General features: G+C 44.3%; 1 protein-coding gene and 1 long non-coding RNA gene across 2 annotated transcripts in view; both read left to right on the top strand.

The window, feature by feature from the left end:
* Positions 1–773: 773 nt before the first annotated feature.
* Positions 774–5,893, top strand: LOC125943865 (uncharacterized). Its single transcript, XR_007465951.1, has 3 exons — positions 774–1,155; positions 1,921–4,970; positions 5,092–5,893. It is a non-coding gene; the product is annotated as an uncharacterized LOC125943865 (long non-coding RNA).
* Positions 5,894–14,499: 8,606 nt separating this feature from the next.
* LOC119445553 (transmembrane protease serine 9) overlaps positions 14,500–15,961 on the top strand; it is an 11,493-nt gene continuing 10,031 nt past the window's right edge. Inside the window, exons 1-2 of the mRNA XM_037709820.2 lie at positions 14,500–14,532; positions 15,396–15,472. Of these exons, the coding sequence (XP_037565748.2) occupies positions 14,500–14,532; positions 15,396–15,472 (110 nt within the window). The remainder of the gene's footprint in view (positions 14,533–15,395; positions 15,473–15,961) is intronic.

The raw sequence follows: 15,961 nt of genomic DNA, 5'->3' as shown, positions 1-15,961 counted from the left end.
TGCACCAAAGCGTCAGCGGCTGAAGCTGCAGTCGAGTCAGTGCATTAACGAACAACCTGCAACAAAAATAGCCTGAGAACATCGCAATAAAATGCGAAGCTACGCGGCACCCCGTACAACGTCGCGACAAACAGCAGATAGCGAGAACCACGAGAACCAGCAGATAGCGAGAACCATAGCTGGTCTTCGATCTTCACATAGTGGAAGGGCTCTGATTTTTTTTTTAGGGGAGGGGGGGGGGGGTGCGGGGGGAGGCTAATAATACAGATTATTAGTCTATCATATCGAGCACAATTTACAGGCAAATCGCAGTGTTACATAGTTTGCCAAAAATGTTGATTTAAAAGCAATGCTGAGGTTTATGCGAAAACCACGATTGAGGCACACTGCAGAGATCGTTTCGACAATTTCTGAGCCTACAGCTGATGTTAACGATAGCCGGAAGTTATCTAAAACGAAGTGACTGCGCAGGCAGTCAATATCATTCAACTCACGCCCCAGCGACGGCTTTCAAAGGATAACGTAACCCGATCTCTAAGGCCATGCTTTTGCTGGCTGCAGACCACGGAGCAATCCAAAAAAAAGAAAGAAAATACGTCATAGAATTTATTTCTACGATAAACTATAGCGTAAAATGTGGACTGTTCGGTGGCTTGTTTTGCCTCGCAACATATATACGTAGCTGGGCGTAACACGGCACAAAACATGAGTTTACTGGTGAATATTGTTGGCATCACGGAGGCCACAACAACCTCACAAGTATGCAGGTGGCGCTGTTGTTTTTCCTCAGTCTTCAAGATGGCGGTCGTCTGTGCGAGCTGCAACCGCGCTGCTTACGATATATTTTCTCTATCGTGTGTTTTTGTGTTTGCTGTAATGAAGCGGGACGTAGTTAGCGTGCACAAAAGTGTCAGAAGATACCTCGTGTCTCGCTGCGAACTCGCCGTATGCGTGGCGCGCCAGGCAAATGTGGACCAACGATTTTTATGTCGTGGCCTTTGTCTGGTTGTCGTGGAAAGTTGGGTGGACGTCGAAAAAAAAATAATGCGTATTGTTAGCGTGCCTCAGCTCGTCCACTACGCAGCGACATCTATGATGGGAGTAATGTCGTCGACGCAGCACCGGCAACTTGGAGAGCGTCGTACCATTGAAAAGGTAAGCAGTCGTGCTTGCTAAGTACACGTGTGTTGTGCGTGCTCCTCGCGTGTGCATAGCGTACCTTGCGAACGTAGGAAATTGAACTTCTGCGACAACAGTGAAACCTGTGCTTGTGCATGCTGCGCGCTGTTTGTCAGAATTTAGTTACGCAAATTTATTGCTTTGATGCGAAATTGAATATCCTGATAAGCGTTTTCTTCCGATGAGAAAAATTACGTTCGAAAATAATCGTGTTCACCTGTACGTGCGCTTCCGCTTTTCTGCTGAAGTTGCATAATAACGACTGATCTGTCTCTTCACCGATTATTACGGCAATTACGTTTTTTCGCTTATAAACTCTTCGACGTTGTAAATAATCTATGCTTACCAGGTTTTCGGTTTACGAGCAGTTTGAGGAGAAAACGAGAATGTAAGCAGTCACAGTTTGCTACTAGTACAGCTTTCTTTTCAAAACAAGGGGTGTTGCCATAACTTTGACGTAACTAAACATGGCAGGGGAAAGTTGTTTAAACTAAGTCATGAAAGCAAACTCTAGTATGTAAACAAACATTTCTTGTATGTGCTGCTGCGTGCGTGTTCAAAATTTTACTTTGATGAAGGGGTCCCTATTATCATGACATTCTTCAGTGACTCGACCTTGTGCTCCGTTGCCACCCTGCACTAGTCCAGACATGTTTTTATGTGCACCTTACATGTGTTCACAATATGACAGTTTTATTGTGCCAATCAATGCTATAAGTTAACACACTACTCATTTTGCAGTGGTGAGACCGTGACCCTATAGCAGTGTCAACATAATGGCAGGGAAATGCAGGGATCCCGCAGCCATGGCTACAGCAGCACAGGGTGTAATCTGGATGTCATGTCAGGTATGTATGAAGTGTACGTGTACCAGAAACTACGATCTCAGTATGATTTGTGTATAAGCTTATCGACATATTACTCAACTCAGCTTACTAAATAGGCTAAATAGTTATGCAATGTTATTCAACTTGCTGCTTATTTGTGTTCATAACATTATGCACACATTATTGTGTTCTATATAAAACTAAACCTAACATGTCCTGATGTTTAGCATGTTTTTCTCGCTTCAATCACTTGGCTGCAAGTTCACTTATTTTTGCTTTGCACACAGTATATTACTCTCCTTATTTTGGTTTTATTGTTTTGAAACTGTTCTTTATGCTGTAGCTTTTATTTCTGTATTTTTTCTCTGTTTATGCTACACACATGTGCAGTTTTTGTGCATGTTAGAATTCGAACTGTAGTGTGCCAAATATGTCACAGGTCTAAGTGTGCAGCGTGCTTACCTTTGCTTACCATTGTTACTTTAGCATTGCTATTTACAATAATTTCTGTCTTGTCCTCAGATTAACTGCCACTGGCAAATACACATATGATGAGCTTAAATTTCTTGAAATGAAATGTGAAGGTGTAGCCTTGCGACAGCTGAAGTATGGCAGCAATGTCGAAGCTAACTTGCGCCAACTATTACTACAGTATGCCAACAGATACCCATCCCTGTATTTGTGCATTTTCTGAGAACCAGCCGTGTCCACTAGGTGAAATTTGTAGCGTCCTTTTGAGTTTGCCGGTCAGTTCATGTAACTTTTCAGGACAAAATTTACACTGTGAGAGAAGGCAGACCATTACTAATGGGGCTGGCGCACACGTCTTTTTATTTATGCAGTGTGCCTCACTGATTTCATGTGTCAATTTTCCACTGTAGGTGAAAAATAGGTGACGATCGTGTAATCTGGCCAGAAGTCCTATTGCTGGAATGCACGGCCAAGACGGATGAGCATACTGGCCTTTTGAGTCAAATATGGTTAATATCTTAAGTACATACTTAGGCATTGGCCAGTCTGTACTATGTGCATTTGACCACATGTGAAAGGAGTACAATACACTGCCTCGGACAAACACTGGACAAATTTAGTGGTACCTTTAACCAAGGAAGCCTCGCTTGCTTGCCTGCTCGCCTTTCACAGTTCACTTACGGACTGTCGTGCATATCCTGTCTACATTATTTCTTTCTGGTTATATATGTGCATAGCAATCCACAAGCGAATTGAGAAAGACATCCAGGCAAGGGAGGCTTGCTTAGTTAAAGATACCACAAAACTTGTCTTGCATCCATCAGGGGTTGTGTGGTCTATTCCTTTGATCATGTGTATATTTGGTCAGATTTACATGGGGCAGACTGGCCGGTGCCTCAACATGTGCCTGGGAGAGCACCAACATAGGTGTGACATAGTGGACATAGGCCGACATAGGCATGACATAGTGGACTTGAAATGCATGAGAACTATGCCGGTAGCTCATGCAAATATTCTATAACGGCTGGCACTTAAATTTCTCAGGGTTGCATTGGGTTGCCCGTACACCGGCACTCCTATGCTTGTTTCCACGCCAAGTGATCAGATAGAAGATTTTCCAATTGCTGTTAGCAATCCACAGACACTGCTGCTCTTTGTCGAGTGGAAACCAATACAGCCAAAGTAGTTCACAACACGGATGATTAATTTTTGGAACAAAGTGCAGCTGTACGCAATAGCCAGTAAATGTATCTTGACTTATAGCTATGGTGGCACTGACGATGTGGAATGTCCTGTGTTTGTGCTTTTGCTGTTTTCATTGCCATAATAAATTCTCTCTGTTTTTGTTGGAGTTTGTTCTGTTGGTTCTGGAAGGCAACTTGGAAGCTCTGTTTATGTTGGTACTACTAACAGCATCTTGTACCCTTTGACATCTGTTTTGGCTAGCACAAATGAGTCGACTTAAATTCACAAAGCTCTCTATGTGCAAGCCTTCATAACAGCACTTCTTGACTGGCCAGCACCCTGGTTTCTGCATCCTGTTTCATGGGTGGACCGATCCCCCTGGTTGACCAATCACCACTTTTACAAATTCTTGCTTACGAACGCTTTCTGAATCTGCTCTCGGGTTCCTTGTGCACCGCCTTACTGTTTCAAACATTGAAGTGTTATGCTATTACAAAAATTAGCAGCATCAGAAATGTTTGTATTCTTGTTGTGTGGCCTCTTTCCCAGCTCCTCGGCCATCAAAATTGCTCGTCTCCCGAAGCGACCGTCATACTGAATGTGCTGCGTTGCCATAATGCCGCGAATGAACTGAGTCGAACCACAAAAGGTTATAGGGTATTACAGCACCGTAACCAGTCACAAGCACAGTGAAAACAGCGCCGATTCCAACCAAAAACAAGTTAGCACTTCGGTCGACCTGTCCATGGATTGGATCGAGCCGTAAGGTTACAGGTTGCCAACGTAACGCAAGAAATCGTGGGATTTAGTAGATTTGTTTTAAATGGTCAATTTTGTCGTTATTCGAATGAACACAAGGGTCATGGTTCAAGCAACGAAAATTGTGAAAAAAGTACACTTGTGTTACAATCGAATAAATACCGCAATTTTTGAATAATTTAATCTACCTTCCTTGCAAGCAGTGCAGGTTCGTGCCGTGGGATTATTCAGGCAGTCTGTACCTGTTTTTTGGGCAAGACATCGTCACTGCCTATATTCTTAAGTTTTTTTTATTATACGATGCCCCGATTATAGAGCGGTTTTGTGTGGTCCCCTCAAAGCCTTATAATCGGGGATCCACTGTAATTGCAATGTAAATTGTCTTTCAATGCCTGTGTTCATATATGAGGTCTTGCAATCGTGGTGTAGGGTGTTCATGCCTAATTTGTGAAAACTTTTCGTTTCAGACCTGAAGCCTACAGCTTCAGATTGTGCGCTTGACTGTCAAGCCTTGTGAAGGAGAGGATGGAGGCTTTTATTTCCCCTTACGTAAGATTATATGTAACTTGCATGCTGATAATAGACCTGTTGCATGGACCACTCATCTACAGCGTGCCTCATAATCATGTGTTGGCTTTGACACTTACAACCCTATCATTTATTTTTGCAGCACCCGGATGCGTCACATCATATGCCTACGGTGAAATACGAGGGAACTAGCCTGCTGCAAGCAAGAGCCCTCCATGTACAGCTCGAATCGATCAAGATTGACGAAGATGACCTTGTCTCTGGCCTTGCCACGCAGATTGCCCTTTACTGGATATTCGACATTGTTTTTGCGCCAAAGGCACAAAGAACATTTGACCATATGCCACATGGTCGGTGTTAACAGTGGTGTGTGGCCAACTCCACTTGTGCGCGTGTCACACACGTTGCTACTGTAAAAAAATAAATAAAGTGTTCTATTGTTTATATTTTCTCCATATTTTATGTTACAAGCACCCAAGCAGCTCTTGTTCTGTGTCTGAAAAACATGTTCGAGATAAAAAAAAAATCCCAGCCCAAGCAGCTCTGCTCATGTCTTGGGCCTCTGAAAAGCATGTTCGAGACAAAAAATTAACCCTATAAGGAGTAACACCAATATGGAGTACTAAACAGTTCATCCCCTGGGGAGTAACTGGAAGGATGAGCAGTTGGTCCTCGGAGAGTAACTGCAAGGACCAACATTTAGTCCTCGGGGAGCAGCTGGTGGGACTAACATTTAATCTCTGGGGAGCAACTGGGGAGACTAACATTTCATCCTCCAGGGAGTAACTGGAGGGACCAAAAGTTAATCTCCAAGGGAGTAACTGCTAGGGGACTAACAGTTCATCCCCTTGCCGTTGGTCCCTAAAGGGAGTAATGGTTGTGGCAACGCAGTTAGTCCCTCAAAGGACTAACCCATATACCCCCGTTAGTCTCTTTTGGCTTAGAGTGTACATCATCATAGACTATATTTTCGAAGTGAAAAACATTGCTAATCTGTATTTGACTGTCTTAGTTTCATTTACGGTTTTTGTACGTGATATGTATCCAGTGTTGTTTATTTTTTCAATGTCGTTATTAGTGTTCTAATGGTTATTTATGAAATGTTCTGTACTCGCCATCGATGTGTTTGGCTGATGCGACGTATTCGATGGTAGCTGATGTATGTATTCTGCCTGGATATCTGGCTGGCTATCTTGATTAATATTACCCGCGGTTGCGTTTTCTTGTTTGCATTCTTGTTTTCGATTTATATTGTGTGTAATAAGGTTGATGTACTCACTTGAACCCCCCCCCCCCCCATGTAATGAATAAATAAAAAAAAATCTCTCTCTATCCCGAATTGTGTGTCGAGCCTACCTTGCGAATTAATTTTTTTATCTCGTCTTTCAACATAACCTTCAGGCGCCACACAGTACATATAATTTTTCATGTACATATCTCTTTCATGATTGATTGTACTAGACATTATAGGTAAATGTATTTTGTGCATCGTTTGATTTCTTGTGTGTACTACGCAAGATTGACACAGACAAGTTACGTTACATTTTTCTCTACAGCACTGACTAAACCTTATTTTCACATCGCAGTTATTTTTACACCAGCTTAATCCTGTCAGCACACAGTTTTGTAGGCAAAAAAAGCAAAAATTACGCGTAGATATCGTCAAATAATTGCAACGAACGCGAAGAGCACGCGCAACGCAAGGGAAACTAACCGCCGTGCGCGAGTGGCTGGCTACGGTAAAGGAGGCGTGACGTGTAAACCAAAATACAACAGCGAAAAAGAAAAACTTCCACACACAGGGGGTCGCAAACCTTATATACCAAGCATCGAAGCGCAAAAAAAAAATAGTGCGTATTTTAAACATACACACGGCATATTAAATGTGATTGAATTAGGCAACTTGGGGCATGTTCCCGGCGCCATACATATACGTCTTCGACCTTCGACGAGTTAACGGCTATTGGTTATAAAGATATGCAGATAGGACACCGATAAAAAAATCCTCTTCAAGGCAAAGCACTTGGAAGCGCGCCGCGAGTAACACTTAATGAACGCAAGTGTAGCTGAGTCTCAGCTCGTGTGACATAATATGGCGGCGCCAGCGGGGTTGTCTCCACCCTGGACGGCGGCGCTGGGCATCGAGGCACCCTAGCTATTCGGCTCTTCAATTACGCGTTTCTGTGTTCAATGACCGCGATTCGTCAGGCTGTAAAATTTAACAGCGTTAATTTCTTGAATTTCTGTAAAAGGTTACGAGCTCCCAGGATGACCCGGTTCAAGTCCCATGGACGTGAATCCCACAGCTATTTTGTAAAAAACAAAGAAAGCTTCTTTATTTACTACATGAAGCCATATTCAAACATATGACTGTGTGGTAACAACATCCAGATAACATCATTTATTGTATCATCTTATTCTATCTTTAGGAAATTTCGAACACATTTTGCGAAAAATCTGGCATAACGCGCAATTCAGTGTCGCCTCTTTCTGTCAGCCCTGCGCGCACCACAGCGGTGGCCGAGCGGCAGAGCATCTGCCTCGTATACGGGGGGAGGTACCGAGTTCAAATTCCGGTGCCGCCGGAAACCCATCAGTTTTTTCCAATGGGTAGAGATGTTCCCTGACCTCGTGCTCGGCTCTCGTGGGGGTTCACAACTCGAAAAAGAGGCCCAATAGAGATTTGCGAGTTATCTCTGGACGCCTGGTTGTCCGACCACAGACGGCCTTGTTGAGCATCCGCCGCAGCTCTGGCAGGCAAGTGCGGCCGCTGGTCTTCGTCCCCAACCCGAAGGCGCCCCCAACTCAATAGGTGCATTTTGGGCGCCACATGGGAAATGGCCGCCATGGGAACGGCCTAAACACAACTTATTATTATTATTATTATTTTGTGTGTGTGGCACGAGCATCGAGTGACACTCTTGTTTATTCCGCAGCACTCCTCGTTCACCTCTTAAGACGACCGGGGACGAAATTCAAAATCAGAAAATATAGAAAAGCAATAGTACAGTACACACTTCACGGGTTTCATTGTAGGTATGATATCAGAGCATACGTTTATGTACAAGTTGAGTTACTGAAGTGACTGGAATAATTAGACAATTAAATATCCCTGATTACCGCACATAAAAGCACAGAATAATCGACTTTAGAGACCCGCCACGTGAGCACGATTTAGGCGAAATTCGTGGACACCAGTCAGTAGAAACTATAATAACGTTACTAATGACGTCACGCATAAGAAAGTGACATGATATTTAACCGGCTAATTATTAGAAAGCAGTTGCCTGGCATAGACTGAACATCTGCCTCGAAGAGCGGATATGACGTCACTCCCTACTTTCTCGCTTCTCCTTTCCCAGCGCGCACTTGCTCGCTCGCTCGATCGCTTGCTCGCAACATATGCGCACGCGCGCTCGTTACATCCTCTGACGTCCGCATTGGAGAGGGCGCATAAGGTGCGCTTCGTGCACCGCTCGCTAGGGGGCCACGCTCCGCCAAGTGGCGCGCACGCTGTGCTTCCTCCTCGCCCTCCCTCCCTCCTCGCCCTCATATCGTGCCAGGGGAAAGACGTTCGCTCGCTTGCTCCTCCGAGTTCGGTTCGTGCGTTGCGTTCGCCATGGAGGCGGTCGACGAGGAAGCTGCCGGGTCAAACACAGCCTACCCACAAGAAAAAGCAGACCTACAGATGATGGTTCTCTGTGCCCGTATAATTGTTTCAAAGCATAGACACACGAATTTAACCTGAAGAGCACAAACACCGAGGTGCGAATGCCACTAAGAGACACCTAAGTCAAAGATTTCGGCCGCCTACTGTTTTTTGGACTCACGAGGGTTTCGACGACAATTTGGGGCAGAGGCTCCTTTCCCAAACCTATACGAATCCTTTCCTGAAGGAAGCCAAAAGCCGGGCCGGGTACACTTGCGCCTATTTGAACCAGTGGGTGCCCGGCGGCGGTCTCAATCGAACCCACCACCTCTCGCATCCGACGCGGGCGCACAACTACGTCACGGCTGCATATAGATGAAAACTTATCTCCATTGCCTATTTTAGAAATGAAGTAAGTGTACCCGTTGAACAGAAGCACCCACATTACTCTGCATCAAATGTCTAATTTAGGAAGCTTTTGTTCTCCACGGCTCTTCGTCATTTACCCACCGCCTTCTATAAAGATCTGGCCCAATAAGGGATTCCTCTACTTCGCACTTACGAACAGTTTTTTTTTTCAGTTTTATTTCATGTCGTTTCATTTATTATCACCTTGAAGGCCCGAAGGCATTAGACAAGGAGGGGGGGGGGGGGCAATGCAATCATGTGTTAAGTGTGGTTAAGTACAAAACAACAAAAAATAAACCTTGCTGATTTTGTACGACTTTAAACAATAAAAAAAATTGTGAATTTAAAAATTGAAATTTTAGCCTAAGTTTTCTTTTTTTTGTATACCAGCCCAGAGCCCATAATAAAAAGAGTTTTTTTTTTTTTTTTAGCGACTACTTCATTCTTTAGATCGCACAACCACCTAGCTGTGCCATGAGTTCCCATGTGTAAATTAACTCACCGCTATGCTGTGGATCACTCTTTCGGAATAAACCGGCTCCAAGACTTTGCGGACAGACCAGTACGCCAGGACAGCTCTCTTCTGACCACCGGTACAGGATACGAGTCCTACATCTCGCAGCCTGCGTTCAGTGTTCACCGAAAATTCTACAATAAAAAATAGTCAGGATCGATTCCTTGTAGCTTGCATTTTATCGAAACAATCACGTGGTGCATGAACAATATAGGCTTAATTCCGCTCTTCAGATACAATATTTGAAGCGTCGTATCAAAACCGAGCGTAACAGTAGAAGTGACAACCGGGCTAGCTGGTAAGGGTTTATTGGGAGCAGAAGAGCGTGAAATACACCCAGGACGAGGATGTGCCCGTTTCTTCTTGCGCATCGCCGGTTTAAACATGAGAGAGTTGTAGGGAACAGCTGAGTGAAGTGAAAAAGAGGAGGTGAAACAATGCAGTACATAGTGAAGGGACGCACAAACAAAGCCCCAGTGTTCTTAAGTGTGCCTGGAGGTGCCACACCCAATTTTTTTTAATTTTTAGACATGCTCTAATGTGTGCGAGAAACCTTAGCTGATTCTGCGACATCTATACTGCAAATGTATTTTCATTTGAAGGTGATTATACCACATATATATATATATATATATATATACAGTAAATGTCAACACGTGTAGCTGGAAAAGGTTGTACCAAGTAGAAGCTGTAATCAACTATATTTTTTGTTCAGTAATGCACCCCATTTCACGAAAGGGGTGAAAGGAAAAGTGCTGAAAAAAGAGGTTTGCTTGCTTGCTTGCTTGCTTGCTTTCTTGCTTGCCTCCCATACCATGGCGCATACCCACTGCGTCGATTGGCCAATCCCCCGTAGGAAGCAAGCAAGCAAACCTCCGGAGAAAGAGCCTTCTCCAGACTTCAAGCCTATCAATATAAATTTTCTAATATTGGTATTCCACGTTTACAATTGAAAGGAGTCATTTGATGTTGAATCGAATCTGTTTGCAGAAGACGCTCAGATCTCCCATGCGTGACGAGCTGCCAAAATAGCCTAATATCACTCATTAGAGAAAGCAAACGGCCGTTAGGTTTTGTGCGAGCAAATATTAAGAAAAGGGAGCTTCCACTCCGTGAAGATGGTCGAAAAGCGAAGCTGTATTAGTTACGCCAAGTGTTACTTGTGTACGTGTTGTACGTGGTGCAAATGCGTAAACACAAGTTAACACCGATCTACAACAGGAGGTTACATTATATTGATACATTGCGAGGCCACAAGAAGCAGCGACTTCCGACGCTACTCGACGAGTGTCCAGTTCTCTGGTCGAAACCTGCCGATCCACCGCCAGAGGCATCGGCTGCAGGCACGGACACCGCGCGCGTTTGGCGCGAACGTGGCAGCATGTCTGCGAGTTGCCTCGTTGGTGCTGCTACATGTTTGCGGTTCTGTTTTTTAGGGGCGAAGCTCCTTAGGGTGTGGGTCATTCCTTCCTCTGTAGTAGTAGTAGTAGTAGCAGCATGTAGCCACCTCTAGTTTATGAATTTCTCAATAGATGGCGTTGTGTGTCCGTAGCCACCTGTAGTTTTATGAAGTGTTCACTAGATGGCGTTTCGGTTCCGGTTCCACTTCCGGTTCCGGTTACACTTTGCGCGCTTTCGGTGCGAACGCGGGCAAAACGCCGACGGCGTCGACAACAGTTCTGCGCGTTGCTGGTGCTGCTGCATGTCCAAGTTTATACAGCTGATAAAACTACCTTGAGTCGACCCCATGGCTGCTTCGCATACTACTCAGGGTTCCCCTACGGGAAGATGGTGTAGTTTTCTCTCTCGTTCCCGACGCGCGCTCTCTTTATCTCTCGTCCGTAGCTGTGGTTTACCCGAATGATCCCCCGGTGCTTCGCCCACTCATCATCATTCACTTCGTGGATATGCTGTGATTTTTTTTTTTCGCGTGAAGTTTCTCTCTTCTGGCGTGCTCTTTTTCGCGTGCAAGTGGCGCCGCCCCTTTTTGCGCGCCAGTAATGATAACAAGCAACGAGCCAACTCTCGCTGAAACTCGCGGTAGGCAGCCTTTCCTCAGGAGTACGCACTACTCGTGGTCTTCCCATAGTTGCATCGCAGCCCAGCTGCGATGCGCGTTCGTTATCCGAAAGGACATGCCGCACAGAAACACGTCTTGTACCCATCGCCTCTCCTCCTAGCGCCCAGCGCGGCATCTCATTGGTCCCCTCCTACCCCTGCGCGCCTCTCCTCCTCTGCTTGTCACGTGACCTGCCCTCCTTTGGCGCGGCTATCATCCTCTCCCGGTCACGTGACTGCGTGACACCGCCGGACGGACAGAATGTGAGAAGGGGTGAAGTACACCCCACCTGCATCACTAAAGTATCGCAGGTATGAAATAGGAAATAAAAGATTGGGTTGGAAGATGGGTGGGATTAGAGTAGAAAAAGAGAAAGAAGGGCGGGGGCCGGCGGTAGATTAGGAGAAAGAATTAAATGTATAGAAAGGTGTGGGTGAAAAAGTGTGCAATAGAGGAAGAGAAAGCTACTATCAGCATCCACCGCCAAGGGGACAGGCTCAGCAACCAGCGGGCATTTATTGAACAAATCATAGAGAATAGATTAAATTGACGGCGAAGGGTCGTCTTCGAACAGCTTCGCTATTAAAACTACTCTACTGAAGGCCTTTGCTAGGACAAGGAAATAGCTAAACGCCGGTTGTATGCTAAAATAATATTGCATACGAGTATGTCAACAATGAGCGGCGTCTCGCACTGCCCTTCCTTATTTTGTATGCTCTAAGGTTATTTTACTGTACCCATTTTCTTTTCCTTATGACAGCGAACACTGTGCAATACTTTTATATTTTGTGCGGATGACGTTTCACAGGAGTAGTTTGTACGTTACCTATGCGTAGCGACGATGATATATTTAATGTTGTAGTGTCCGCTTGTGAACAGACGGTATTGGTGCTTCACAATATCGGCGTCTGGTGGCACCGTTATCAGCACGGGAACTAGCTGGTCGCTTAAACGTTGGACTATCTCGTGCATGTTCGAGCCATCTGTGAAGTCGCAGGCGTCGTTTGGATGGTCCCAGTCGACATTGACACCCTGCAGAAAAATCTTGTTAGTGGAACATAGTCATTGCAGTTTCTTCACGTAATGAACATCTATCGCCTAAAAATGGAAGATGCGGCAGGCTGCGACATGCACATACTGCCATTTCACGTAATTTCGACACCGCATCTTTACTGTGTTTTGTTCATTCCGGACGCTAATTAGTCGTGTTGATCGAAAACTTACTTTCACCGCATTTCCTAGAGCTTCAGAATCATAAAATGCTTACAGCTGCACATTAGATTAAGAGTTTTCAGTTCGTAAGTGAGTTTTGTCAAGTTTACGGAATGTGGACTCCATGCGAAAACTCACTGCCGGTACATCAGATATGTGAACATCAATTATTTCATGTCTATCAGGCTTAAAAGCACCTATCCAGTCACTCGAAAACTATGACTGGCACCACACAGTGAAAAACAATGAAATAAGTGAACCCGCTACATACAATGACATACTCACCCCAAGCAAAATGCACAACCATTTACCTTCATATTCGTTTTACTAAAACAAATGCTTGTGTAATTCAAACTTGCAGCACTATTTTAATCAGAAGCGTTTCAAGATGTACTGGACGCATTTTAAATATCCTTACATTAATCAATTCTTTTGATGTTGATGGAATATCTTGGTGTACAGAATTGTGTACATAGCGTATCAAAGGATTAAAGGCGTGCACGCACGACGTTAGATAAGCCAGAGTATTTGTTATAGAGTGAGCGGGAATAGTCGCAAATGTAATAAAATATCTGCCGTGCAGGTAATCACTCACAGACTCCAATCACAAGGTGCATGAAGTTTATTCACCAGGCTTGTAACTCCGATAGCTATTCTCGAAAGGAGCAGAGCATATACTTGAACCATCCAGAGATAAGCACTTGTTGAAACTACGCCACTGTTAACCTACGTCTGCTATAAAAACACGAGCGCATCTCCCGAACACAGGACTGTCAGGGCAGACAACGCAGCAGAGAGCATACCCGTTTTCAATATTCGTAGATTGGCTGGCTGCTTGATATCAGCGCCACTGTTCGGGCTCCTTTATCAGGGCTAGAAAGCGTAAAGCTTGAACGCGAAAGGCAACGCTAAAATATCAGCCCCCACACTAAATTTTGGTCGTGGAGGCCTTGTTGCGGTCTACAAGAGCTGGGCAGTATTTAAGATGCATTTTAGTCAAGAAGCTGAACTTTCTTACTTTAACACATTTTCTTGGAAATTTAGAACACAGCTCGGCGTTATTTTGTCAAAAACGGCAAACAGTGTTACGCGAAAGTGAATGTGACCTGTTATTCTTTAGATGAGTATGTGATCAATTGGCTGAGGTTTATAACATGCAGTCAATATATAAAATTTACAAAATTTACTAATTAACTTTTAATCTACTTGGCTATGGGGTATGTCATATTAGCAAAATTCAAGTCAACGAGCATTCGCATACTGCATACCCTTTTAGTATAAACTTTGCGCGTAGGACGAGTTTCGGTGAAGAGGCACTCAAAAATAGGTCACGAGAAACATTGCTGTTCATTTCATAGCGTTCTATACATTATATAATGCGGAAACATTACTTGGAAGAGCAATGTACAATTGTTGGTTACTATCGCTGTTGGTAATATTTCATGTTGGTTGCTGTAAAATAACCGCACCGACGCTCCGCACTTGAATTTGAAGACGTGAAAGCTGGCGCTAAATACCATAGTAGTTTCATACATTTCGGCAGCTCACAGTCGTCACACATTTCCTGCGTACCTCCGCGTTGTGTTGTGAGGTCAGGTGATCTTTAAAAAAAAAAGGTCACTTTATTTCTTCGTACCTACATTAAATTTGGTCATCAGTTCACCGTTTAGAATTATGTAGGTACCATGACTCACATTTCGATGCCGTCATGCTTAACCAGCCGCGGGAACGGGAGTACAAGGTAACGCGAAACGTACTTTCTCTTGGCTCAATCAGGGTAATGACTGCATGACTGCCGCCTTCTACTGTTATCCACCACCAGGTCTATACGACTTTTCCCAATGCCTTTAAAACCTAGCCCTTGGCATGGGACACGTTTGCCTCTGGATGGATCCTTCAACGTGCCAACACAAGATGGTCCACCGTTCCTGGACTATTTCCTGACACTGTGGGCGTAGCCAGGAATGCAGCACACACTGGACACGTCTCCCACCACCCCGTAATTTCTGCGCATCAAAATTCCACCGGCTTCCTCCCCCGAAAAACATTTTTGGCGGCACCAATGCGCACGGATAGCCGTTATAGGCAAATTTGCTCTTACAAAACCATGTTTTCATAATCGCAGGCCTACATTCGGACAGAACGGTTTGAATTATCATAAAACATATATCTTAATTTTAGTCCTGGCTGTTTAATATAGTTGTATAACCGGCTTCCTGTGCATCGCATCTATCCAGTATGCTGTTTCCCCATTCTGTGACTTAGGTCAACACCGTGAACGCGATGTGTACTGGTTAGTTTCATGACCATTTTTTTTGCCAATGAGTCGCCCTTTTTTCCTTGTTATTCCAATGCCGTCAATGGAATAAGCAAAGCAACAGTATATTGAAAATATGATGCCATTTCCAAATATGGAGCCATTTCCGATACTGCATTTTCTGCAAATTTCTAACGATGGGCTTACATGAGTTTTGATAGTTGATAGTCGGCATGTTATCTTAAATGAAACATAATCGGCTGTTACAAAGACTGCTGTTTTTTTTTTTTTCGTCTGATGGTGACAAAGTGCAACTAGCTGACATTTCTGAATTACCATCAACGCAGGTGCACGCCGTTAAGCACACTGTGAACACTGATGCAAACCTTCTCGACAGTTTTCATGAGAGTGGCTTGTTGGACGGGTAGGTACATGGCAGTAGGTAGTGGAATGCCAGCAAGCGAGAGAAAGAAATGATGCTATCGTTCTTATTCAGACCTGCTTCTGCTGCCTAAAAATGAAATTTAGGGCAACATTTTGTTTGATATCGCCAAACCAAGAAAACACGGAGTCGCTGATTATGTAGATTTACTTTCAGCCCATGGTTTGGTACATCTAATACATGATTTCGCCCGTGAACAACTTGTAGCTTGCCGGCTCAAGAGATCATGTATTGATCATATAGCGTCGAGATGCCCACACTTTGAAACCGATGCTGTAGTTATACACAAAAAAGTGGCAGATCATTATTTCACGGCCTTACGTGTGACAGATACTATCGCTTCTGAATGATGTGAATCACGTGGGATATTTCATAGACGACAGAAAGGTAGATAAGCTACTCAGAAACTTTGACTTGACGACATTAGACAGACCACCTTTGATAACGTAATACTCTTGTTAAATCATTTTA

This window comes from Dermacentor silvarum, chromosome 3 (assembly GCF_013339745.2).
Source record: "Dermacentor silvarum isolate Dsil-2018 chromosome 3, BIME_Dsil_1.4, whole genome shotgun sequence".
NCBI classification, from domain to species: domain Eukaryota; kingdom Metazoa; phylum Arthropoda; class Arachnida; order Ixodida; family Ixodidae; genus Dermacentor; species Dermacentor silvarum.
Note: the sequence above shows the minus strand (reverse complement) of the source record. Positions and strands in the feature narration are given on the sequence as shown.